Source organism: Geotrypetes seraphini, chromosome 14, assembly GCF_902459505.1.
Source record: "Geotrypetes seraphini chromosome 14, aGeoSer1.1, whole genome shotgun sequence".
Lineage (NCBI taxonomy): Eukaryota > Metazoa > Chordata > Amphibia > Gymnophiona > Dermophiidae > Geotrypetes > Geotrypetes seraphini.
Genome location: NC_047097.1, coordinates 32,601,288 through 32,628,352, shown reverse-complemented (window position 1 = coordinate 32,628,352; position 27,065 = coordinate 32,601,288). Strand labels below are relative to the sequence as shown.

Sequence of the window (27,065 nt, the reverse complement as noted above, 5' to 3'; positions counted from 1 at the left end):
GAAGTTCTGTATCCAAAAACACACTCCTTCCCCCCCCGTCTGTGTCCAATGTTTGCATCCCACATTTGACCCCCTTCTGTGTCCTGCGTTTGCATCCAGATAACAGCAAGGGTTGGAGGCAGCTCGAGCCAAGAGGCTCATCTTGTTTTCCTGCCTACAGCATGAACATGTAGCCGACCGGAAGTCTTCCCCCGACGTCAGAACTGACGTCGGGGGAAAGGCTTTGCATCAGTCACTTGCAGCGTGCAGGGCCTATTTGGAAATACTGAGTGCCCATGAGCTTGTGTCCTGAAAACTTTGTTTGCATGGCGGATACTTTTGGTCTCCACAAGCCACAGAATTGAGTATTTCTCCCCCCAAGTTTTTTTTTTTTTTGCACTAATTTTTTGCTCCGATTCACCCGCCATACCTGTCCCCGGTGTCTGGCACCGTCCGGCCTCTCCACTGCTGCCCTTCCTGAACTGTTGGGTGGCGTGCCAGTTCCACGGGGAAAGGGGCATCTCCATCCAGGACCACGGCTTCTGCCAGCCCATCTCATCCCCCTGTGCATGGACATCGCCTACAACCAGACCATCATGGCCCTATATATTGAGCATTTTTCCATAACTGGCATCACCAAAATAAAGCAGTAAAAGCCCAAACAAACCAAGTATGGTTGGGTTTCAGGCTAGCAGATTCTCTGGTGTCTTTTCAGTTACTGTTACCTGGTAATTAACTGGAACTGCTGGGCCACAAGAACCAGGAGGATGCCAGCCTGGAGGTGCACAAGTTCTACCCGCTGGTGAAGGTGCACTGCTCATCGGAGCTCAAATTTTTCCTCTGCTCCATGTACTCCCTGGTGTGCAGGGTGCTGGAGCAGGCCATCCTGCCGTGTTGGTCCATCTGCAAATGGGTGCGGCAGGGCTGCAAGGCTCTGATGAGCACTTCGGCTTCCAGTGGGCAGAACCATTTGGAAGACGGAGGGGGGGGAGTAGGTGCTGCTCTCCACCATCGCTCCCCCGTTCTACGGAGCGCCCAAGTATGCCACCTCTGACCAGCCTTTCCACTGCTCATGGGTGCTTGGAGGAAAAGGACTGTAAGGCCCCCCATGAGCTAGCCAGAAGTGACAGCTATGTGTCCTTCAGCCAGGAAGAGATCTGCCTGCTACCCTGCATGTGACAGACTGGAGCCTTCTCTCCGACGCCTATTCTGACATCAGGGGTTAGACTTCCATTCGGCTAGTGTGTGTGCTGCATGTAGGAAAAGAAGAGGAGCTTCTCTTCTCTCGCTGCCTCCAACCCCGCGGGATCCCCGAGACCATGAGGGGGCTCCCCACGGAATCCCCGCGACCCGATGTGGCATCCCCACGGAATCCCCGCGACCCGATGTGGCATCCCCACGGGATCCCTGCGACCCAAGGGGGCATCCCCACGGGATCCCTGTGACCTGAAGGGGGAACCTGCGGGATTCCCGTCGTCCCCGTTCCCGTGTAGCTCTCTAGTTCAGACGTGGAACCGTCTTCCTTTAGAAATGAGAAGCCTGAATTCTTATTTTATTTTTTTTGTAAAGGTTTATAGACCTACTTTTTCGATGAACGATCTTGATATTTTACCTCTTTTTTAAGTATATATGCTACCCTTAATGTAGGATCCTTCTTGTTGTAATCTGCTCTGAATCTGAATTGAAAAATAGCAGAATATAAGACTACTTAGAAATGTTACTCTACAAAGCTTTCGTTCTGATGTTCTAGTGTGTTCATCTGGCATCCAGTGATCACTGTATGGTGTGGGTTAATGCGTTCAAAAGTGAAGGTTATAGTTTCAAGTTTATTTGATTAAACGCTTATCATGAGATACTAAGCGTTGTACAATAATAATTAAAACATTAACAGGAGTATGGGAAGACAAACAATTTTAACATACTTGACTTTTTTTTTATCTATAAAGACACAAAAGGAAAGGAGGGGAGAACTACAATATTTATTAAGAAAAGGTACAAAAAAGGAAAGTACATTGGAACGGGGAAAGGTTAAGAGTTGCTGGACTTGAATCGGATAGTCAGTTAAAGGCATCTTTAAAAAAGTAACATTTTAAACTATTTTTAAATTTCTGTAAGTTGTGTTCAGATCTTATATATATGGGAAGAGAATTCCAAATCGTCGGGGCAGTTACTGAAAAGATTGTATTACGTCGAGTGCCTATTATTCTTAAAGATGGAATATTAAGAGTATGCTGTGAAGTGGATCTTAAAGCTCTCAGGGGGTCATATGGAATTAGAAGTCTGTCAATGAATGCCGGGGTGTGTGTTTGTATTGTTTTAAAGGTTAGAAGTGCTATTTTATATGTTATTCTATATATGACGGGTAGCCAATGGGCTTTTTGTAGAAGACTAGCTTTGTTCAGATGGGGGATAATCTCAAGGAGTTGATATCTGGATGGGAACCTGTGGAAGAAGTTGGTAAGCAGTGGGAAAAACTGAAGTGAGCAGTAGACGATTCCATAATCTGCACTAGGGAAGACACCCCTAATGGTATGAATAACGTGGGGGAAAGTCTAGTGAAGTTTGAATAATGGTCTGGAATTTGGAAGTTAAGATGTAATGCTAAAAAAAATAATAATAATGCAGGATTGTGCATTTGAGCTGCAACAAAAACAAGGGAATGATACAGTTTAAGGGGTGAAGAATTATTGTGTGTAAGAGGAGCAGGACTTGGGTGATGATCTTAAAGGTGGTCAAACAGGTGGAAAAATCAATGGCAAAAGTTAGAATAGATATTTAGGGAGAGGAATGGCCAGTAGGAAATAGATGGTGAAACCCTTCATTTAGAATATTGTGTACAATTCTGGAGACCAATATATACGGGATGGAATCGGTCCAGAGGGCAGCTACTGAAATTGGCAGTGGTGTGGGCTGTTTGCTTCTCATCTGCTGAGAATTCAGGTCCTGAAATAGCTCTTTGGACAAAAGGAAATGGGGTTTTTTAATTGAATGCGAATTTCTAGGGGTCATCATGACATCACCCACCTCCTTCCCAACCACTTTTTTGGGGGGAATACGTATTTACCTCCTCACCAGCTAGCACCACAGGAAGGTCCTTTCGTGTTCATGGAAGACGTGCGTGTTCGTATGCCTGTGGCCACACACTGCTCCACTCTATAAATATAAATTACCATTGCCTTTGGCACTTTTATTTCATTCCTTCCACTTTATTTCTTTTTGCTAACTCATCTGTACTGTCTGTTGTGTGGATTTTTTTTAATGCTTCCACTTCATTTCATTCTATTAAGTTTATAGACACCTCTTTATTTTGCAAAATAATGTGCAACATAAATACAGTATTTACTTGTCATTACCTAGAAAAACGATAAAATTAGCATAAGTATGAAAGTTCTGTGAACAAACGCAGGAATTCCAAAAGGGCAGAATAAATGTTCTTGCCTCGAAGTCTTGTTGCATTAATTTCAACACAGTGTTGGTGTTCAGCAGATCATTTGCTAGATGTACTGGGTGGTGGGAGACGAGCAGTGCACTTGCCTGGGGCCTCAGCACCACAAGTGGCTGCCTTGGCAAAGCAAATGACCTCAATAAGGCAGGGACTAGATCCCACTCTGCCTCGGTGGATGTTTTTCTTACACACCTGAGGCAACAGGAGATAGTGACTTGCTCAAGAAGAGTATCAATGGTAGAGAATGACACGGGGACAAATTTGTCCCCGCAGGAACTCAATTTCCCCATCCCATCCCCGTGAGTTTTACCCCTGTCCCTGCCCCATTCCTGTAAGCTTTGCCTTAACTGCACAAGCCTCGAACACTTATAATTTTAAAGTGTTTGAGGCTTCTGCAGATGAGGATGGAGCTAGAAGGAATGGAGCAGGGGCAGAGACAAGAAAAGAACTCACTGGGACGAGATGAGAACATGAGTTCCTGCAGGGACGGGGAAAATTTTATCCTAGTCAATGGGGAAGAGGAGATTTGCACCCTGGCTTCCCTAACATAGAAACATAGAAAAATGACAGCAGAAAAGGGCCATAGCCCATCAAGTCTGCCCACTTTAATGACCCCACCCCTCGACTTTACCCCCCTAGAGATCCCACATGCTTATCCCATTTACTTTTAAAATCTTGCACGCTGCTGGCCACAATCACCTGCAGTGGAAGTTCGTTCCAGTGATCAACCACCCTTTCGGTGAAGAAATACTTCCTGGTGTCACCATGAAATTTCCCTCCTCTGATTTTTAGCGGATGCCCTCTTGTGGCCGAGGGCCCTTTAAGAAAGAAGATATCATCTTCCACCTCGATACGGCCTGTGATATATTCACCCTTGAGAAGAGAAGACTGCGAGGGGATATGATAGAGACTTATAAAATAATAAAAGGATTCGACAAAATAGAGCGTGAAGCATCGTTATTCACGTTGTCAAATGTGAATCAGACAAGAGGCTATGGACTGAAGTTGAGAGGCGACAGGCTCAGGACAAATACCAGGAAGCTCTGTTTCACACTGCGTATGGTGGACACTTGGAATGCTCTCCCGGAGGAGGTTGTGACAGAAACCACCATTCTGGGTTTCAAGGGCAAGTTGGATGCACACCTTCTTGCAAATCACATTGATGGATACGGATAAACAGGTCTTCATCGGGGAACACCTGGCTTGGCCACCGCGTGTGCGGGTCACCGGACTGGATGGACCTAAGGTCTGATTCGGTGAAGGCGTTTCTTATGTTCTTATGTCTCCTCTCTCTTAACGTTCCTCGAATGAGTACAGCTGCAATTTATTCAGCCTTTCCTCATACGGGAGATCCCTAAGCCCCGAGACCATCCTGGTGGCCATTCTTTGAACCGACTCGACTCTCAGCACATCTTTTTGGTAATGTGGCCTCCAGAATTGTACACAGTATTCCAGGTGAGGTCTCACCATGGATCTGTACAACGGCATGATGACTTCGGGCTTCCGGCTGACAAAGCTTCTGCGGATACAACCCATCATTTGTCTAGCCTTGGATGAAGCCTTCTCCACCTGAGTGGCAGTTTTCATGTCTTCACTGATTATTACTCCTAAATCCCGTTCTGCTACAGTCTCAGTTAAGGTCTGCACGGATTTGACTATATTTTTGTTCATTTTCTTCATTTATAATTCAGCTACCCAAATCCAAGGTGACATACAGTATCAAATACCACAATAATCATATGTAAGAAATCAACATATGCAGGGGATAAGTAAAAGTTTTTACCTTCTTCCTGATTTCCCCTATTTGTCGCACTGATTGATTTCTGATCTTTAAACAAAATGTAATATTAGTGAAAGACAGCATAAGCAAACACATTACAGTTTTCAAATTATAACTCCACTTATTTAAAGAATCTAATCTAATCTTTGATTTATATACTGGGTCATCTCCCAACGGAGCTCGACTCAGTTTACAAGCAAACAAGAGCATAGGAGAAAATAAGTGTTGTAGGGCAATCAATTTGTTTAAAGAACAAATTATCCATCGCTCTTATCACCAATATGAAAAACTAACTGCCCCCTTAGTCAACTGACTTGACTAATTTTAGTTGATAATTAGATTCAACTGATTGAACACAGCCAGGCTTGATTTGCAGCCTGCCCTGCTGAATCGAAATCTCACTATATATTGACCCTTCCCATGAACATAAGAATTGCCGCTGCTGGCTCAGATCAGTGGTCCATCGTGCCAAGCAGTCCGCTCACGTGGTGGCCCCCAGGTCAAAGACCTGTGCCCTAACCGAGACCAGAAATGGAGGTGGCATACAAAAAGCCTGAGAGTAAATTAGGAGAGCCACAACTTGAGTGAAGGAGGCAGAAAGAATATCTTGAGATGATATCTTCTGCCTAATCAGAACATTGGATCTACTTAATCTTTTAGATAAAAAGTGCCAATTTATTAAAAGTATGGAAAATCAGTCACTAGTTTCAACTTGATTCATTGGTCAGTGGGCAACCAGTGCTGAAAATTTAAGATGAGGAAATAAGATCAGACAGCTTCAGACCCTTGAGAACCTGGATGGCCATATTCTGAATGAACTGAAGCCTAAAAAGTTGGCTTTATTTTTCAGGCCACACTGTCATAGTGTAGCGCATTACAGTTATCTAATGCAGTGTTTCTCAACACGCGGTATGTGGGCCAGTTGTTGGGGGTATGTAGCCTGGCCGCTACTGCCACCAGGGATCCCTCCCTGCCTGCCCCCACTGCTGAAGCCGCTGCTGGGGATCCCTGCCCACTTGGCCGCCACTCCACCCCCCACCCTTGAATCTGACCCTGTTACTTCTTTGGAGCCGGACTGGCTCCCTCCTCCCCCATTAGTACTTCATGAAGGAACACAGAAAGCGACTCACATGCTGCGTGGCTGACCCAGAACCTTCTCTCCAACGACAGAATTGACGTCAGAGGGAAAGCTTTTGGGCCAGCCACGTGCAGCATGTGAATCGCTGCACGTGCCGCTTCGTCCCTGCATGGAGTTGCTGCTGGGGAGGATGGAGCGAGTCTGGCTCCAACAAAGTAACAGGGTTGGCTTTGGGGCAGGGGAGGTGCGGGCAGGCAGGAATCGGTTTCTGTGGATGGGTCAACTTCGGGAGAACGGGGAGTGTGGGCGGAGCAGGCAGGGATCGGCTTCTGTGGTCCGGTCGGCTTCAGGAGAGGGGATACGGGTGGGGGAGGCAGTGATCGGCTTCTGTGGATGGGTCAGGTCAGCTTCAGGCGGGGGGCTATGTAGGGATTCCCAGCGTGCAACTTAATTTTGGAACACTGGGAGGGGACACAAACTTGACATAGAAGGAAGGGAAGGGGCATGAACGTGGGACACAGAAGGGAAGGAGGAAGGGGGCACTAACTTGGGACATGAGGGAGGGAATAGAAAGGGAGAATTGTTGGGCATCAGTGAGTGAGTGAGAGAAAAGGATGAATGAGGAATATTTGGCATAGAGAGAAAGAGGAGAGAGGTAGAGATGCATGGGGAGAGAAGGATGAGAGGAGAAATGTTGGATATGGTGGTGGAGAGGGAACAGAATGACAGACTGAAGGGGATGCAAGGGGGAGGAATGTTGGACAATATGGCATTGTGCTGGAAAGGGGTATTAGAAGGAGAAATGGGCATGGGGCTGGTGGGCAGAGGTAAAAAATACTGCACATGATCCGGGGGATGAGAGAGGGAGAAATGTTGGATGTGGCAGTAGAGTAGGTGGGAGAGATACCTGGATTTTTCAAGACAGATGGACAGTGAGAGAGAGAGAGAGAGGGAGACATGTTGCCAATAGTGGTGGAGGAGAGAGGAAGAAAAGTTAGACTCGTGGAGGGACACAGAGAGAGAGAGAGAGAGAGAGAGATGTTGACTGGGGAAGGGAATGGGGTCCGGAGGAGAGGAAGCATACAGGAGGCAGAAAGAAAGAAATATTGGATGCACAGTCAGAAGGAAATGGAACCAGAGTCCTCTTGAAATCACCAGACAACAAAGGTAGGAGAAATAATTTTATTTTCAATTTAGTGATCAAAATATGTCAGTTTTGTGACTTTATATCTGCTGTCTATATTTTGCTCTATATTTGTCTATTTTTCTATAGTTGTTTCTGATTGCATATTTTAAAGTCATCTACCTTGACCTCTTTGAAACCCCCCTGAATATAAATTATAATTAACATTTTCTCTGCGTACAGTCTGCTTTGTTTTGTTTTTAATTTTGTGGTTACCATTATGTATTAATAAGATTATGTTGTATGTATATGAAAAATGGATGGAAGAAATTGCTTTACAATTAGTAGTATTATGGGGTGGGGTCTGGGGCGGAGCTTGGGCGGGGGTACTTGTTAGGCTTAGGGGGTACTTGGCTTGAAAAAGTTGAGAAACATTGATCTAAAGCACTTCGTATTTAGCACATAAATCACAATAACCAAGTTCTCATGTGTCGCATCAATTTGCAAATTGTGAACATTATGTAACTGCCACATTGATACTTTCATCAAATGATTGATCTGGCTGGCATACTCAACTCAGAATCTAAGATTGTGCCCAAAATTTAAATCTGTATTCTAACCAGGTAAAGGTTTAGGGAGGGGGGCCAGATTACACAGTTCTCTTTTAACCTAAAACGGTTCAGATTTTTGCCAATTCCAAAGAAGATCATTCTCCATCCATTTATACAAAGAAAGAGCTGATGCAATGGAGATAATTATATGGTTGATTAAAACCCCTCTAACTAAAGCAACCTCTACTCTCATTTTTGTGTTTTTCCAGGTGCACTGGCTGGAACAGCAAATATCAAAGCGAAGAAAGAAGAGAGACATTTATTCAGAACCAGTTGATCCCAAATTTCCCCAGCAGTGGTATATTGTGAGTAGAATGATTTGCAGTATTTTTTCTTATATAAGTACATAAACATTGTCATACTGGGACAGACCGAAGAACCATCAAGCCCAGTATCCGGTTTCTAACCGTGGTCAATCTAGGTCGCAAGTAAAATAGATATTATGCTGCTTATCCCAGGAATCAGTAGTGGATGGTTAATAACTGTTTATGGACTTTTCTTCCGGGAACTTGCCCTGACCTTTTTAAAATCTTGCTCTGCTAACCACTTTTCATTGCAGAGCTTAATTACAGGTTGAGTGAAGTTTGTCCTAAAGGGACTACTTAGTAACTTCATTCTGTGTTCCCTAGTTCTTGTACTTTTTTGAAGCAAGCAATTCATGTCTACCCATTCCACTCCACTTACTATTTTTTGGACATCTGTCATATTGCCACTTAACCGTCTCTTCTCCAAGCTGAAAAGCCTTGGCCCCTTTAGCCTTTCCTCATAGGGGTATCATTCTATCCGCTTTGGCTGCCTTTCTCTGTACATTTTCTACTTTACTATGGGCCTCATTTTCAAAAGAGAAATACGTTCCAAAAGTGACATAAAAGGGCAGATGTACGATTCAAATATAAGAATTCCTGTGTTTTTGAGTAAACCATTCTCCGTGAACCATGTCTCTGTGATTGCCACTAAATCCAGCTGCTGTGTGTGTTACACACGCGCAATATCTGCCCCATTAAAAAAAAAAAAGAAAAAAAGCCTACCCCTCCCAACTGATGATGGCCCTCCCTGACATCCCTCTGACGCACCGGGAACTGACCCTCTTTCACCAGCAAAAATTGGCAGGAGGGATGCCCACTCACTTTGGCCATGCCGACCCGCATGAGAAAAAATTGTCAGAAGGGATGCCCACTCCTTCCTGCCAATGGAGGCATATGCCCGGTGCCACCCCTCAAAACCATTCCCTCCCCCTCACTCAAAAAGGCAGGAGGAATGTCCACTCCCTTCTGCCACTGGATGCTCCCCCACCCCTCGATCTCTCCTCAGTACCTTTGTTTGAAGAGAGCAAGAAGAAGGCTTGGTCCCTCCAGCTCTGAGACCCACAGATCCAAAATGGCGGCCCTTCCCCTCCTTGGTGTAAGGCCTTGATTGGCTCAGATGCCTAAGCCTAATGGTTAGCACAACAGCAGAAGAGCCCTGTTCAAATGCCACTGCGGCTCCTTTGGTCTTAGGCAAGTCATTTTACTTTCTACTTCCTCAAGTACAAACTTAATAGTGAGTTTTATAGGGCCAAAAAATTACCTCCTGTACCTGAAAGTACACAGCTTTGGTAGCTTTCTGGCTTACAGGCAATACATAAGAAATTAAAATAAATAAAAGTACCCTCTTTAATCCAGTGATGCTTTGTAAAATGATAATACAATGTGTTGCCATGATCTCTTCAGAGGATGGTTAAATGACAGCCAGTCTGTCCGTGTGCTCATGATGACGCAGGCTGGGCAGTTATGTGGCTGCTGTAACTCTTTTCCCATCTTTAAGGCTTCGCAGTGTTTTCCCAAGACCAAAGCAAACAACAGACTGTTGTTCCCCCAGTAACATCATACAAGGCCACATTTAGTCAAGATTTGTGAACAGTGCTATTGGCTTTAGCGTTTGAATACGCCTGTAGTGTTCATATGTATTCTCATGGCCACAGAATTATGACCATTTTTAAAAACTCTCATGCATGCATCAGCAGTTTGGACTCCTAAGGATCAGATAAAATTATATTCGGTGCTGTACAGAGGTGGGTTCTTATTTCAGGCTGGAAAAAGTTTAGTCAGGTTTGCTTCTATCTGCTTGATGATGATTAGACTCGGCCTTCGTTTTTTTGCTGCTGTGAAAAGCCAATGTAGAAAACCACCCTCAGGAGCTCAGGAGGAAAGTCTATGATTGCTAGCACGTATTGAGCCTATAGGTGCAATCAGCAAAGCCATTAACTGCTCTTTCTTGGCTATAGAAACATAGGAAAACATTATTCTATTCTAGTCTTATTTATTTATAATCCACAGTATTCTCATAGTAGATTCGAGGTGGATAATAACAATTTGAAAAAATACTTGTGTCCAAACAAAATTATTCATTTAACAATCAATGAAAAAATTAAAAGTTTTTAAAACAATTTTCTAAAGATATAATAAGAAACTTTTCCTAGTGCAGTTGGAAGATCATTCCAAAGTTTTGTTCCTATAAACTCAAAAGATAATGACCGATAAAGGCCAAGTGACCCATCCAGTCTGCCCATCCGGAGTATCCACTATCTCCTCTCCCTAAGAGATACCACGTGCCTGACCCACGCTTTCTTAAATTCAGACAGTTTTTGACTCCACCACCTCTACTGGAAGACTATTCCATGCATCTGTCACCTTTTCTGTAAAAACGTATTTCCTCAGATTACTCCTGAGCCTATCGCCTCTTAACTTCATTCTAAACCTCTCATTCTGGAGCTTCTTTTCAAATGAAGGAGACTTGTCTCATGCACATTTATGCCACTTAGATAGTTACACATCTCTGTCATATCTGCCTTCTCCTGCCTTTCCTCCTAAATCTTTTATGACCACTAACCCTTTTAGTTGCCTTCCTCTGGACTGTCTCCATTCTGTTTATCTTTTGAAGGTGCGGTCTCCAGAATTGCTCACAATATTCTAAATGAGGTCTCACCAGTGTCTTTATTTATTAGGGTTTTTTTTTTTTTTAATACAGGGGCATGAGCCTTGTGCAGTACCCCGGCCCACTTTGTTTTGGATTTGCCAGGGGCTTTTGGTCATTTGCCCAGGGGGCGTTGGGCTCTGTGTAGGAAATGTATTCTTCAGTGCTGGACAGTCCCTGACCCTCCGGCGTTTTGGCATTGGTGGAACCAGTTGCATCAGTTGGCCATCTGGGAGGCGCGAGATGCCGGAGGGGCTAGGAAGCGAAAGATGTTGTTCTTGAATATCTGAGAGCCATATCTACAAGCTTTACATCCAAAGGGCTGCAGTGTGGTCTTAAGATGGTGTCCTAATCTGGGCGCTCAGTTAGTTGGGCTGGGAGAGTACTGGTGAGTACTGGTGGGGCGGGGTGGAAAGTACCATTGGGGGGGAGGGGGGATTGGGGAGGGGAGGTGCGGGGTATTGAAAGGTTCTGGCACTTAGTTATGGATGGGATCAGTGGGCATAGGTGGGGGGAAGGGGTGGTGTGGCATCTTCGGGGATCATAAGAATCCAGGGCCTCGGAATGCCTTTCCGCCTCATTAATCTCGTTCGCCCTATGTAGAGTAGGTGGAGGGGGAGTTTGGTTGCTGTTTCTTTTCTTCTGTATATGATGCATCCTTGTTTGTACTGTGCACCCGTGGGGTGCCCTGGCGTTGTACTTGCTGTTGTTTGCATCAATAAAAATTGTTTGAACCTAAATACAGGGGCATCAATACCACCTTTTTCCTACTGTCCGTACCTCTTCCTCTTTTGCTGTTGCCTTTTCAACCTGTTTGGCCACCTTAAGATCATCACTTACTCTCACACCATTCTCTTTCAAGCACAAAAGTTCTTCACCGCCTAAACTGTATCGTTCCCTTGGGTTTTTGCAGCCCAAATGCATGATCTTCTGTTTGTTAGCATTAAATCTTACCTGCCAAATTTCAGACTATTCTTGAAGCATAGAATTCAAGCTTCACTGACTTCCCACCTTTTTCAACATTGTGCAATTGTTAATTTTCTTTCCAGATTTTGATTTGGGAATTGCATAAGTAAGAGAGAAAATAAGGTTTTGGGTAGTGTCAGATGCCTGAGCCCAAAATGGGCACGTATGGTTTGGCATCTCTCTCCCCCTCCTGGTGATCTGGTATCTCTCCATTTAGTACCACTCCACCCTTTCTTTGTGGACCTTCTGAAGCTTCTTTTCATGAAAGGAGAAAGGCTGATTGGGGGAGTGGGCAGCAGTTCTAAAACCAACAATTTTTGATCCCAGGATTAGCAGTGCATTTCTATATATAGTGCAAAAAATCATCACAAACACGGTACTTGGTTTGAAAGTTGGAACGATCACTTATGTGCTCTGCTCAGAGGGAACGTAGGTGGGCAGTTCAAATTTAGGATGCTCTGGTTTTACCATTTGTTTTGTGTACTTGGTTAACTTTAATAAACATTATCCATTTGCTTCTGGAGGTCACAAGCATTGAACAGCAATTCGCGCACACTTTGCTCATTCAGGTCCCCAAATCTTCCCTTAGATAACGGCTTCTACAGGATCTTCTTGTGGAGAAGTAGCCTAATCCAAGTTTATTTAAAATATTTCTAAGCGGTGTACAATAATAAAGTGTGCTGAAAAGTGTGTGTGCTGGGTGGGGGGGACTGGTTTCAATTCCCACTGTGAACCCACTAAGAACAGAGAATGTACCTATATATACTACAGTATAATCCCGTTATACCGGACTTGCTTATAACGGAACCTCGCATATAGCGGACGAGGTCCGCTGGTCCCGGCCGAGTGCCATTATAAACATACAGAAAGTCATCGGATATAGCGGACTCGCATATAACGATCTTTCGGATATAACGGACAACTATTTTAGTCCCCAGAGCCGCTTTTAGCTGTAGTCTTATTCGGCTATAACCGACATTCAGGCTCCGCCTACAAGGCATGTGGCATGCCGGTGATATAGTATCAAAATGCAGCCCAGAAAAAGAAATGACAGTATTTTTCTTTCCAGTACAGTGTTCTCGTTTGCAATCATTTCGTGCCATACCAATATTTTGCTGAGTTTTGTTATTAATGTTGCTGATATGCTTGTGCAGTGACTGTTGTTCAACGATTTATGTTGTTTCAAGTTGCCCTAAATAAAGTTTTTAAAAAAAGCAACTGTTTTTCCAGGTCCCTTGAAGTCCGTTATTATGGGGTTATACTGTATAATATGTCAATTGCTTTGGTAGTATCACAGAAAGGCGAAATGTCAAGAATGTAATAACCACAAGCCACCTACCCTGCTTCTCCTGTGCCCCAAAAATTCTGAAATAATACAAAAAGATGAAAACGCTGAAATGCCATGTGCCTTTGTCTTTGCTTGCTGATTTTGTTTTTGTGTGTTGTTTGGGTTTTTTAAATCATTCTGTTGGAAGCTGTTTCTAGCCCAGCATTTTAGTTTTAATTATTAGTATCGGTATTTTCTTTTTTTTTTTTTTTTTGTTTTAAGTTTTTTATTGATTTTTTCACATATCAACAAGTGTTATAAATTTTCCATACATTTATCTTAACAATACACTTGATATCTCTATAATGTATTTTATATAAACCATATTTTATATTATTTTTCTTATAAATTTACATAACATATATATTGTAATGATTTTATCAATTATTATTTAATTATGAACCCTTTTCCCTCCCTTTATCACATTAATTTCTCATAGGACTATCATTCATTCATTATGATATATTTTTTATAATGTATAATAAAGAGAATAAATTCTTTACCCCTTCCCTCCCTCCCTTCTTTAACCATTATCTTATTATGGGAAAAAATTAAAATCAGTCATTGCAAAAATCTGTTAATGGTCCCCAAATCTTCTTGAACTTATCCATATATCCTTTTTGTGTTGCAAATGTACGCTCCATCTTATATATATGGCAAACTGAGTTCCACCAAAAATTATAGTTCAATCTGTCATAATTTTTCCAATTATGTGTAATTTGCTGTACTGCTACTCCAGTCAATATAAATAAAAGTTTATTGTTATTTGATGAAATTTGACTTCAAGCTCTCATTGCAGTACCAAACAAAATCGTATTTTCTATCAGCGTAATTTTAAATGAAAAATCTTACAAGTATTAGGAAACAGTAAGAGCCTTAGATAGATGCTGGTTTCAACAGGACCCTTTCAACTAACATTCAGCGGCTGGAGTCCACATAAACAGCAAACTTCACTGAAAACTGTAGTAGGTCCTTGTCCTTCAATATATATCACTATTGTACAGTGCTGTGTATGGAATAGGTATAATTGCAAAGTATGAGAGGTGGGATTTCTGATTTGATATTAAATGATTAGATTAATAGGACAGAATATATAATATATTATATGATGTATGTACTACATATGAATTAGTAGGGTTGGGAGGGAGGGTTTAAATATTATGATTTAAGTTAAATTGATAGAGAATCAAGTGATATTGTTTAAGTTTAAATGTTATTTTATGATACAGTTGTAAGATGTAAAATGAAAAATATTTTAAATTATTTAATTCAATTTTTGCATATCAAGCAGTAAAATTGTGGAAAGAACTGCCCAAGTCATATTAAAGTGATATTTAAATGATAGAGTCTTTGAAAGGGAATTAAAGACTTATTGAGAAACTGAATTTGAAATGTTTTATAATATTGTTATGTTTATAAAGCATTGTGAACTGTGTTATGATATATAAAGATGGTTTTGCAATATTTTTGAACTACTTTTTTTTTTTTTTTTTAATTCTTTATTCTCTCTTAACTGTCGGGAACCCAAAAAGAAAGTTCAGAATTAAATCTGCCACTTCGCTAAGACAGATCTTAAATAATAAATAGTAGAATTTAAAACCAATTCTAGCTTCAATTGGGAGTCAGTGCAGTTTAATCACCTTTGATAAAGAAAGTATTTTGTAATATTTGTTATTTCTTCAAAACTGATTTTGGATAGTCATTACAGTAGCCTACAACAGATAGGAACAAAGATTACACCAATAATCAAAAATGATATTCTCTAAAATAATTCCTAAGTCTTTCAAGTTTCCAAAATAAAGCAAAAGCTTTTTTTTTTCTCTCGTTAAATTGGTATAAGTTTGCGATGATGATAACTGACTTACAGGCCCTGCCACATTACGGAGCAGCAGGTATCAAACCTAAGGTTCCCAACCCTGTCCTGGAGGACCCCCAGGCTAGCCCTAATGAATATGCATGAGAGAGATTTCCATATAATGGCAGTGACAGTCATACAAATCGGCTATAAACTATTTATTTATTTATCCCGTTGTCCCCAAAGAGCTCAGAACAAGTTACAGGTTAAACATACTTAATTTCAGTACAAGATTACAATCTTAACTTGGCACATACTAGGGGGTCTGATATACAGTTTCCGGATTATGATGTAAAGTTTTTATCCTAATTTGACACATATGGACAGTTTACAGGTTAGATTTGCCACAGTTGCAGTGCAAGATTTTACAATGTAGTAAGTTTTCCTTCCATGACACATACTGGCTCTGGTACCAATTTGCATTTCTTTGTAGTCTGTTGGGGTTTAGGTGAAGAGGTCTGTTTTTATTGCTTTTCTAACGCTGAGGACTCCTTCAAGGGATCTGATCTGATCTGGTTTTTTACCCCGCTGTCCCCAAAGTGCTCAGAACAGGTTAGAGCTTCAGCAGCATTGGATGGGGGTGGGGTGGGTTCCCTTCCCAGGTCCCTGCATCATTTCTTCTCCGCTTGGTAAAGAGTCTATCATGCATATCCACACCTGAGCTTTAAAAAGTGTTTTCGTGGCACAGACACAGAATCAGAAACAAAGCCTTACTGTTGTTACTTTTTAACCTGGTCAGTGATGGGCATTGAGAGCAAGAGCCACACACCTTCCCTTGACGTACAAGTCTCAAATAGTAACTTAATTTGTTCACTTTTTAACTATGTTACACTATTCAGCTCTTTCAAGAAGCAAATGATTTTTCTAATGATGATTTTGTCGGACTGTCTGATCACTGGTGCAGGAAAATGCTTTGCGATGCTGTAAGTCGCACAGAAAAAGTTTGTTTTTATTGCCATGTGAAGGCTTTTCTTGGAGACAGTTGGGGGGGAAATGAATCCGTTCTGTTTGTGTTCTTCAGAATGATGTGAACCATCGTGACCTGAATATCAAAAAGGCCTGGGAGCAGGGCTACACGGGCAAGGACATCGTGGTCTCCATCTTGGATGATGGGATTGAACAGAACCATCCCGATCTGCAAGGGAATTACGTAAGCAAAATGACAGCATGACTGGAGACGGCATTTGAAGGTTATCGAACGCTCTTAAAAAGCTGCAAGTGCCTCTGTCAGACACCCATTGCTATCCGTCTGACTGCTCCCTCATGTTCCTAATATTAGAGTGTCACTTAAATAAGACTGATTTCCACAGCAGAGCCTGACCATAACTATATGTCTTCATATACAAAATGCATGTGCAGTATTTATTCTGTGTTAATCGCTTCCATAGATCTTGCTTGGGCCTTCATCCTCCCTGCCTTTCTTGACTTGGGATCAATCTTCGGTCACAGATTTTAATGGGTGGGAAATCTGGACTCGTTTCAATCTAATCTCGAGGTTATAGTGAGGGGGAGAGGGTCAGTGTGCTGCTAAAACTAAAGTTCTCTGCAATTTAGGATTTGCTATCGAGAAACTTTGTGCCTTTTTCCCCCCTTAGCCGTGCATAATTCTGCAGCAAAAAAAAAAATATATCTCAAACAAACCCCTTTTAAAAGGCATTATGCATTTTTATGGGGATGTGTAAAGCTGTCCATTCATGTCATGGGGTCATTTTAAGCATTTCAACTTGTATATGTTAGATGTGCAAGTTTAGCATTTACTATAACTTTAATGTTTAAGTCCATGAAAGAAGTGTCTCCCGTCCCCACTCACCAAAAATGCACAGTGGCTCCACCTTCTCTCCCCCCCCCCAGCATACTGCTAGTGTACTCCTTTTGACCAGTTCACTCTGATCTTGTCTGTTCTGTATTCCCATTATTAGTGGCCTGGCGGAGTAGCCCTAATGGTTAGAACTGAGAACTAGAGCAGCCAGAAATTCAAATCTCTTTACCTCCTTTTGATATTTGACGTCATGTAACCCGTCATTGTCTAAAGCACAAACATAGGCTTGGCATGTCTTAATGTGGGACATCCCACGTGCTAAGCTAATTTTTCCCAAAGCAGTGAAATAGGGCTTTTTTCTATTTTATTTTGCAAGCAAATTAGCATATGGGACTTGCAAAAACATTAACCAGTTAGCAAAGGGTAATGTGAACACACCAACTGATTAGAGCTTCCACGTCCACTTTCCACCCTTAGCACAATCCCTCAAAAAAAATATTGGAAAAATAGTTTACAGCTAGAGAATGACACGGGGAATCCATCCCCATGTCATTCTTTTAAAGAGAGAGAGAAGAATCTGAGTATGACTAGGCACACCCACTGACCCTCAACCAAGAATGCTGATGTAGAAGGACTGAGGTTGAGATAGATGCTAAAGAATGGTTTCCCGCAGGGACAAATTCTGCCCTCCATATTATTCTCTAGTTTTACATACAATTAAGCATGCAAACAGGGAAGTTACTGTAAGTCTGCAGTAAGCCATTTTTAGCATGTCTTAGTAAAAGGACCCTTTAGACCAGGGGTGTCAAAGTCCCTCCTCGAGGGCCGCAATCCAGTCGGGTTTTCAGGATTTCCCCAATGAATATACATTGAAAGCAGTGCATGCTAATAGATCTCATGCATATTCATTGGGGAAATCCTGAAAACCCGACTGGATTGCGGCCCTCGAGGAGGGATTTTGACACCCCTGCTTTAGACAGTAAGCCCTCTGGGGACTAGGAAATACCTAGAGTACTTGAATGTAAGTCCCCTTGAACCACTACTGAAAAGATTGCATTTCTACTTCTCTTTTCGTTCCTTCCCCTTCCAGGACCCTAATGCTAGCTATGATGTCAATGACCAAGATCCTGACCCACAGCCCCGATACACACAGATGAATGACAATAGGTAAGTTTCTTGACCACCACTTCTGCCTCTTTTTCTAAAGTCCTCTTGTAGCATTGTGCCACATGAAGATGTGGGAATGATTAGACAGCACAGTGATATTTTTTGTAGTGAACTTGGCATAAACATGATATAAGAACATAAGAATTGCCATCCTAAGACAGATCGATGGTCCATCAAGCCCAGTATCCTGCTTCTAACAGTGGCCAACCCAGGACCCAAGCACCTTGATAGATCCCAAGTAGCAAAACAGATTCTATGCATTAAATGTAAAAGTGTGCACTGAGGATTCTTGGTGTTTGTATGGCTGTCGGGCTTTCTTGTTTGCTTTGACTGGCTTAGATTGGCCGCACTCTTATTTGAAGAACCAAATGTTTCCCGGAAAGGCTCTTGTTCATCTACACACATCATAAGAACATAAGCCGTGCCTCTGCTGGGTCAGACCTGAGGTCCATCATGCCCAGCAGTCTGCTCATGCGGCGGCCCATCAGGTCAGGACCTGTATACTAGCCCTCTATCTATACCCTTCTATCCCCTTTTTCTTCAGAAAATTGTCCAAACCCTTCTTGAACTCCAATACCGTACCATGTCCTATCACTCCCTCTGGAAGCGCGTTCCAGGTGTCCACCACCTATTAGGTGAAGAAGAACTTCCTAGCATTGGTTCTGAATCTGACCCCTTTTAATTTTTCAAAATGTCCTCTCGTTTTTGTAGATATCGACAGTTTGAAGAATCTGTCCCTCTCCACTTTCTCTATGCCCTTCGTGATCTTATAAGTCTCTATCATATCCCTAAGTCTCCGCTTCTCCAGCGAAAAAAGCCCCAGTCTCTCTAATCTTTCAGCGTATGAAAGGTTTTCCATACCTTTTATCAAACGCGTCGCTCTCTTCTGATCCCTCTTGAGTATCGCCATATCCTTCTTTAGGTACGGCGACCAATATTGGACGCAGTACTCCAGATGCGGGCGCACCATCGCCCGATACAACGTTCTGCTTGTAATACCCTTCTATTTGCTTTCTTAGCAGCCACTGCGCATTGTGCCGATGGTTTCATTGTCATGTCCACTATTACCCCTAAGTCCCTTTCTTGGGAACTGTGGAGTTTCAATGTTTTCTTAGTTTTTGCATATGCAAATTACATGCAATTTTAGCTTTTTTGTCCCTGCTCAGAATACATTGGTTATTACTGACTTGAATAATAGCCTAGACTTGATTTCTGCCTGGTTAGATGCTCCTGGGCTCCAGCTCAATCTTATGAAATGTGAAATGGTTTTCTTTTATTGTCCTATAAAAAGCAGGTCAAATAAAAAACAAAAAATCAAATCAACATGTAGATGAAAAAATTCTTACATTCTGTGACTGGTAATCCATATATTTTTTTGAAAATAGGATCCCTTTGTTAGGTACCATATGAATGGAAATCGAGAGCTCTCTCAATCTCTAGAAAAGCCTAAAGAGAGGACAGTGCAGAGCAGCGTTTCTCAACTCCTGGAATCCACCCTTGCCAGTCAGGTTTTCAGGATATCCTCAATGAATATGTATGAAAAAAATTTGCATATATTTCTAAAGTGCTGAAAGACGTACACAGTGCTGTACATGTGCATTTAACATGTAATAGATGGTCCCTGCTCAAAAGAGCTTACAATCTAATTTAGACATACAGGAACATATAGGGGTTGGGGAGTTTCTCAGACAGAGAATGATAAGATGGTGAGTGGATGTTAGGTGTTAAAAGGAGCCTCGAAAAAGTGAGCTTTTAGCTTGCATTTAAATCGTGCTAGAGAGGGAGCTTGACGTAATGACTCAAGAAGTCTGTTCCAGGCATACATCGCAGCAGGATAGAAGGGACAGAGTCTGGAGTTGGCAGTGGGGGAGAAGGGTACAGATAGAAGGGACTTACCCTGGAAGACTGCAACTTCGCCACTACTATGTGACTTCTATAGTATGCACCCCACTTTGATCCTTTAAAGGAGTTCTTCTCAACCCTCTTTTGGATGCACAAATGGATAGTCAGGATTTCAGGATTACTATAATGGGGAATGGGACAGTTTAGGGGGTGAAGAACTTATGTGCACGACCGAAGAGCAGGACTTGGGTGTGATTATATGTGATGATCTTAAGGTGGCCAAACAGGTTGAAAAGGTGTTGGCGAGAGCTTGAAGGATGCTAGGTTGCGTAGGGAGAGATATGACCAGTAGGAAAAAGGAGGTATTGATGCCTCTGTATAAGACTGGTGAGACCTCATTTAGAATATTGTGTACAATTGTGGAGGCCACATCTTCAAAAAGATATAAAAAGGATGAAGTCGGTCCTGAGGAAGGCTACTAAAATGGTATGTGGTCTTCATCATAAGGCGCATAGGGACAGACTCAAAGATCTCAATCTGTATACTTTGGAGGAAAGATGGGAGAGGGGAGATATGATAGAGGAGTTTAAATACCTAAGTGGCGTAAATGCACATGAGTTGAGTCTCTTTCATTTGAAAGGAAACTCTGCAATGAGAGGGCATAGGATGAAGTTAAGAGATAATAGGCTGGAAGAATCTGAGGAAATACTTTTTTACAGAAAGGGTGGTAGATGCGTGGAACAGTCTCCTGGAAGAGGTGGTGGAGACAGAGACTGTGTCTGAATTTAAGAAAGCTTGGGATAGGCACGTGGGATCTCTTGGAGAGAGAAAGAGATAAGGGCAGACTAGATGGGCCATTTGGCCTTTATCTGCTATCATGTTTCTATGTTTTTAAATATGCATGTAGCAGAGATCTGTTCTATGCAGATCTCTCTAAAGTATATTCATTATGCCCTCCAGAAGAGGGTTGAGAAGTATTGCTTTAAAACAGTGCTTGTTGATCTTTTCATGACTGCTGCCACCCTCTCCCCTGGAGGTGCAGAATAATGATGCACCTATGGTGATCCCACCCAGGCCATGACACCATTAGGGGTCCCAACCCACAGTTTGGACTGACTGAGTAAATTCTTCCTATTTCTTCTGCTTGTCCTTCCACCCCAAACATAATATTTCTTTCATTTTGGAACTAGACCAAATCAGGAGCTGTTTTTAGAATTGCAAACCCTATAGCACTTTGGTTTATAGTGGTATATTAAATATTAAAATCAAATCAATTAACTGAAAGAGCTTGCAGCATCACTAACTCACTTCTGCTCACTCTGCTCCTGCTTTATTTATAACCCCCCCAGTTTTTCATTTGTTCAATTTTAGGTGTTATTTATGTATTTTATGATTGCAATACATTGTCATATGTGGTGGTTTTGTGGCACTAGGACTTCAGCAGGTAAGCTAGCAACTTTCCAAAAATGTCAGCTATCCTGCCTGTCCTGCTTTTGTTCTGGGTTTTCTGCCTGTTTCATTTTCCTTTTGGGCTTTGGTGAGTAAATTGAATGTAGATAGGTAGAAATGCGTCTGTTTTCTGATTCTGTGCCCCTGATACTACTAGGTGTTGTGATAGCAGCTCAATGGGTTCCTTCTGGAGTTCATTTCACTTCCCTTTAAGTTCTTACACTTGAAAAAGTGTGGGAAGCCTCAGACTTGAATATTACAAGACTAAATAGCATCCTTGAAATATTTCTCTTCTCTGTACAATAATATTTTGACTTGACTTCTAAATTTAGATGTGTTCAAGTTTTGTATTAGAAACAGAGGGAGAACAGAAGGAGCAGCTGGGGGAAGGCACGGGCTTTTAATGTCTCTGTTTCTTCTGCTTTGAGAAGTGGTCAGACGATGTCTGGAACATAGCTTGATGCTACAATGTGTTCGCCACCACCCCTGGAAAATGTGTGTGTGTTGGGTTTAAAATATTTATATCCCATCATTTTAACAAGATTTCAAAGCAGATCACAAAGCAATAAAGAAAAATAAAATGTACACGTCAAAGCTAAACCCTCCCACAATCCCATCCTACTTTATCACCCTAATCATCTCAGGGTAAGATAATCTAATCTTCAGCTTTCTCTATAAAGTGAATAAATCATTTGCATTCCTCAACCCCAAAAGAAAAAAGTGATTTCCACATACTACGGCCAACCACTGAAAACATTTTTTTTTGGGTACCTGCAAGCTAACACACCGCATCGCCACACATCCAACAAATTGCAATCAGACAAGCTTAAAGCTCCCTCTGGCTCGAACTACACAATTGAATAACTTGAACTAAACAGGATTAAACTATATTTAATCCTCAATACATATCACTTTCCGATGCATCACCTATCATTTTTTTCAGTAACTGGTTCAACCCAGTGATATCTACATATTGTCCAAAGCTGCTCTGTGGCATTTATATAATTTATAATATGTTTAATTCAAAATCAAGCAATACTTCATAAACAGTATGACAATACCAAACCGTGTTTAGCTATGATCTAATGGGAGCATTCCAAGGCCTAGCAAGGTAATAGAAACGATTTAATTGGAGGGCCTGATTCTGGAAATGGCGCCTGCAAAACGGGTGCCTACCACATGTCAATCGCCGATAGGTGCCACGTCCAGAATAGTGTCTATGTTTTGGGCAGACACCTTAAACATAGGCCAGCATTTTGCAGGACTACATTTAAGGCATCTGACTTGTGCCTATGGAAGGCCTAAGCATGCCTATGGCCACCTAAGTGTTCAACCAACACAGGATACACACACTCACTCAGTACTTGATCTCATAGTCGCCTTCCTCACATAAACAATCAAAAATGCATAAATTATAGTGACAAGTGCTCAGACCCTGGACCTGATGGGCCGCCGCGGGAGCAAACTGCTGGGCACGATGGACCCCTGGTCTGACCCAGCAGAGGCAACTTCTTATGTTCTTATGACCCACAACCTAAGTGCTCTAATAGTGATAATCAATCAGAGGGACCTTCATAGCTTCTTATCAGTCCCTGACCGCTCCTACTGTTCGTAATAATGGCAATGAAGTTGGAAACAGTTTCATTATAGCGGAGGTTACTTCATGGCCCCTAAGGCCACTTCCGGCATAAGTCACACCTGTGCCAGCCTTAGATGTCCTTAGGCATGCCTAGATACCTCATTAGGTATAAGTCAGATGCCTACATTGTAGGCGTCCTTCATGGCACCGATATATATATATATATATATATATTTTTTTTTTTTAAACATGCGTCCCGATTGGTCCATTAGACAGTAATAGGATGCTTACTGCCCCCTACAGTTGGGATGCTGTTTCCAGAATCAGGCCCTTTGTGCTTTTCCTATCCACATTGGTGTAAGGTATGTGTGTATTTTGCAGGATTTACTAGGTTTTCAAAGTATATATAGGCATTCTCTTTGACAATGGTATCAAGAAAAGAAAGAGAAAGATGATGGCAGATAAAGACCCTACGGCCCATGTGCAGCATCCATTATCTCATCCTCTTCTCAAAAGATCCCACATGCCTGTCCCATACTGTCTTGAATTCAGACACTTTGTCTCCTCCACCGAGAGACTCTTCCAGGCATCTACCACCCTTTCTGTAAAAAAGTCTTTCCTCAGATGACTCCGGAATTTTCCTTCATTCGAAAAAGACTCACCTCTTGTACATTAATGCCAAGGAGATAGTTAAGTCTCTCCAGCCTTTCTTCCAGATATTGAGGTTTATAAGTCATCTTCCCATATGCTTTATGACAGAGACCACCGACCAGATTTCTAGAACGATTCGATCCTATTTATATGTCTTTGAAGGTCTCCCGAATTTCACACAGTATTCTAAATGGGGCCTTACTTTTTTCCTACTTGCCGTTCCACTCTCTATGTACTCAAGCATCCTTCTGGCTTTCATCATCACTTTTTCTACCTATTTTGCCACCTTAAAATCATCAGACATGATCACTCCCATATACTATACCATTTGTTTGGATTTTTGCAGCCCAAGTGCACAACCTTGCATTTTATTTTTAGCATTAAATCTTAGTTGTCAGTTTTTAGACCGTTATTCAAGCTTTATGAGACCCATCCTCATTATCCACACCCTCTGGTGTGTCAGCCACAAAAATACAAACCTTACCATATAGTCCTTCTGCAATATCACTCACAAAGATGTTAAAAAAGAGCCGGCCCAAGTACTCCACTGAGAGCATCCTTTTCCTTGTTGCAAACTCCAGTTACCACTACTCTCTCCTTCCACTTAACCAGTTTTAACCCATCACTTTAGGACCCATATCAAGGCGCACCCAGTTTATTTATCAGCTGCTCCACACATAGTTGCATCTGTCTAAAAATGTGTGCACCCATTTTTGAAAATTCAAAAGTTTAAGAAAATGCTGAAAACTATTCTGTTGTGGAGGTGTTTAAATGAATGAATTTAATTGTATGGAGATGGCCTTTATTGTATGTTATTTCTATGTATGTCTTATTATGATTGTATTGTAAGCCGCGTATAAGCAGGTAAGAAATCTTTTAAATAAATAAAATCTTGTCCCCGCACCACCCCTAAGAATTACTGCATGTAAAAGATCATATTATCCCAGGACAAGCAGGCAGCATATTCTCTACATGTGGGTGATGTCACCGACGGAGCTCCCTAGCAGACGTTTTCATAAGCAGACTTGCTCGAAGACCTTCAGGCTTGCGATCGGCCCGCGCATGCGTGCGAGCCCCTCCCACCCTGCCTATGGCATACGTCTCCTCAATTAAATGTTTTCTGCGGAGCCAGAAGCACTGCTCCCTTGCTTCGCGCAATCTCGTTGTCCCTCTTGCACCGCAGCTTATTTGGTTAGTTTCTGTTGAGTCGCTGTGCTCGCGTCTTTAATTTTCTTAATTTTCACTTTTTCAGTTCGTATTTATTTGTTCGCGGTCTTCCTCTGGCCGCCTGGCCTCATGGGGCCGCGGCCCTCCTTTTTCTTATGTCCCGGCCTCGTTCCAGATTTAAAAACTGTACTAAGTGCAACCGAGTTATCTCCATCACTGATCTTCATCGTGGCCTAGGTACAGAGCACTGCGCTGAGTCGTGTCCCCGTTGTGCGACATTACAACCGCGGGCTCTTTGTCGAAGGGTGGCCAAGATTCTCCAACTCTTTGGCCCCATGGATTTTGCGGGACTGGCCTCGAGCTCGGCCTCGAAGTCCCCGTCGGCCTCGAAGGCTCCGGCCTTGGGTAAGTCTCCTCTTCCCTCCTCAGGTATGCTAGCGAAGAACCTATCTCGAAGTCTCATGTCGGCGTCTTCGAGACATCAATCTAAGCATGCCTCCTCATGTAGGGAATACTCTTCCTCGAGGTCGCCCCCGAAGGAGCATACTGCTGCACCTCCGACCCACCTACCTTCGGTCTCGGTGCCTATGTTCAAGGACATGCTTAAGGCTATTATTACCACACAGTTTTTCTCGGTGGTAAGCCAACTAGTCCCGACTTCGATGCCTTTGACCTCGGTCTCGACCCAGTCGCGGTCTGACCAGCCTGAGCGTCCCCTTGTCTCTCGAGGCCTCACCCGTAAGACTCGTCGGATTCCCTCAAGCAAGTCTTGCTCCCCTGAGTCGCCGGTGACTTTTCGGGGGTCCAGGCTGGGGACCAGTTTTTCACCCGCTACTGCGGCGAGGCTCGCCTCTTCTAAACGGCCCTGGTCTTCCCCGCCCTATCGGGGCAGGTCACCGACCTCGAGACCATCCAGACACACGCTTGTCCTCGAATTGGACTCTAGTGTCTGTTCCCCTTCGAGGTGATTGCCGGCTTCTAAAGGGCCTGTTTCGAAGCCGGTTGGGGATTTTTCCTATACCCCGTCTTCTCCGAGGCATCCCCAGTGATTTCCTCGGACCCCGGGGTCTTCCCTGGTCCATTTGGCACGAGGCCATTCTTCGACGCCCCCTATGCGTCTTAGTCGAACTTCGTCGGTCTCCCGTTCATGGGACTCTGAGGCTCCGGCATACTACTTTGCGTCTCTGTGAAACTTAAACCTAAGGCCCCTCCGGCTCGACAATATAAAATTCCTCTCCGGAGGTATCCACAAAAATCCACTCCTGCTTTCTCTAGGCCTCCTTCAAAACAGCCCCTGCAGCAGCAGCAATGTCAACCTAAGACCCAGCCGCCAGCCCCGGCAAGGCCCGGGCCGTCCTTTTGACAATTCCGGTCTGAGCCTTCGGGCTCCCTTCCTCCTGGAGCCTTCCCCCTTCCACATTGGGGGTCGTCTCCAACATTTCTATACCCAGTGGGAAAGTCTTACCACCGACAGTAGGGTGCTGTCTATCATCCGGGAGGGGTACTCCCTCCACTTCAGTCGCGTACCCCCGGACCTACCTCCAAGGGGATTTCCTTCCGCTCAGTCTCAGCTTCCTCTCCTTCTGCAGGAAGCTCGGGCCCTTCTTCACCTTCGGGCGGTCGAGGAGGTTCCCACGGAACAGTGGAACTCCGGATTTTATTTCCGGTACTTTCTGGTGCCCAAGAAGATGGGGGATCTGCATCCGATCCTGGACCTCCACGCTCTGAACAAGTTTCTGGTCCAGGAAAGATTCAGAATGCTCACCCTTCCCACGTTGTATCCCCTCTTGAACGAGGGGGACTGGCTGTGCTCACTGGACCTCAAGGAGGCGTACACGCACATTCTGATACACCCGGCCTCTCGCCGGTTTTTGAGATTCCAGGTGGGGGATCTCCATCTCCAGTATCATAGAAACATAGAAGATGACAGCAGAAAAGGGCCAACAAGTCTGCCCACCCCCTAAATTCTTCCCTGAAGTGATCCCACATGCTTATCCCATTTTCTCTTAAAGTTCAGCATGCTGCTGGCCTGAATTACCTGCAGTGGAAGACTATTCCAATGATCAACCACTCTTTAGGTGAAGAAGTACTTCCTGGTGTCACTATGAAATCTCCCACCCCTGAGTTTCAATGAATGTCCTCTTGTCACCATAGGTTCTTTAAGAAAAAAGATATCCTCTTCTACCTCAATACGGCCCCTGACATTTTTCAACATCTCAATCATGTCTTCCCTCTCTCAACGCTCCTCAACTGAGTATAGCTGCAACTTACCCAGCCTTTCCTCATACGGGAGATCCTTGAGTCCTGAGACCATCCTGATGGCCATTCGCTGAAC

General features: G+C 43.1%; 1 protein-coding gene across 3 annotated transcripts in view; it reads left to right on the top strand.

Annotated features, from left to right (window-relative positions):
• FURIN (furin, paired basic amino acid cleaving enzyme) overlaps positions 1-27,065 on the top strand; it is a 296,800-nt gene that overhangs the window by 173,517 nt on the left and 96,218 nt on the right. For all 3 annotated transcript variants that reach the window (XM_033920626.1, XM_033920628.1, XM_033920625.1), the window contains 3 exons: positions 8,226-8,321; positions 16,138-16,266; positions 17,966-18,042. In XM_033920626.1, coding sequence (XP_033776517.1) covers positions 8,226-8,321; positions 16,138-16,266; positions 17,966-18,042 — 302 coding nt within the window. The remainder of the gene's footprint in view (positions 1-8,225; positions 8,322-16,137; positions 16,267-17,965; positions 18,043-27,065) is intronic.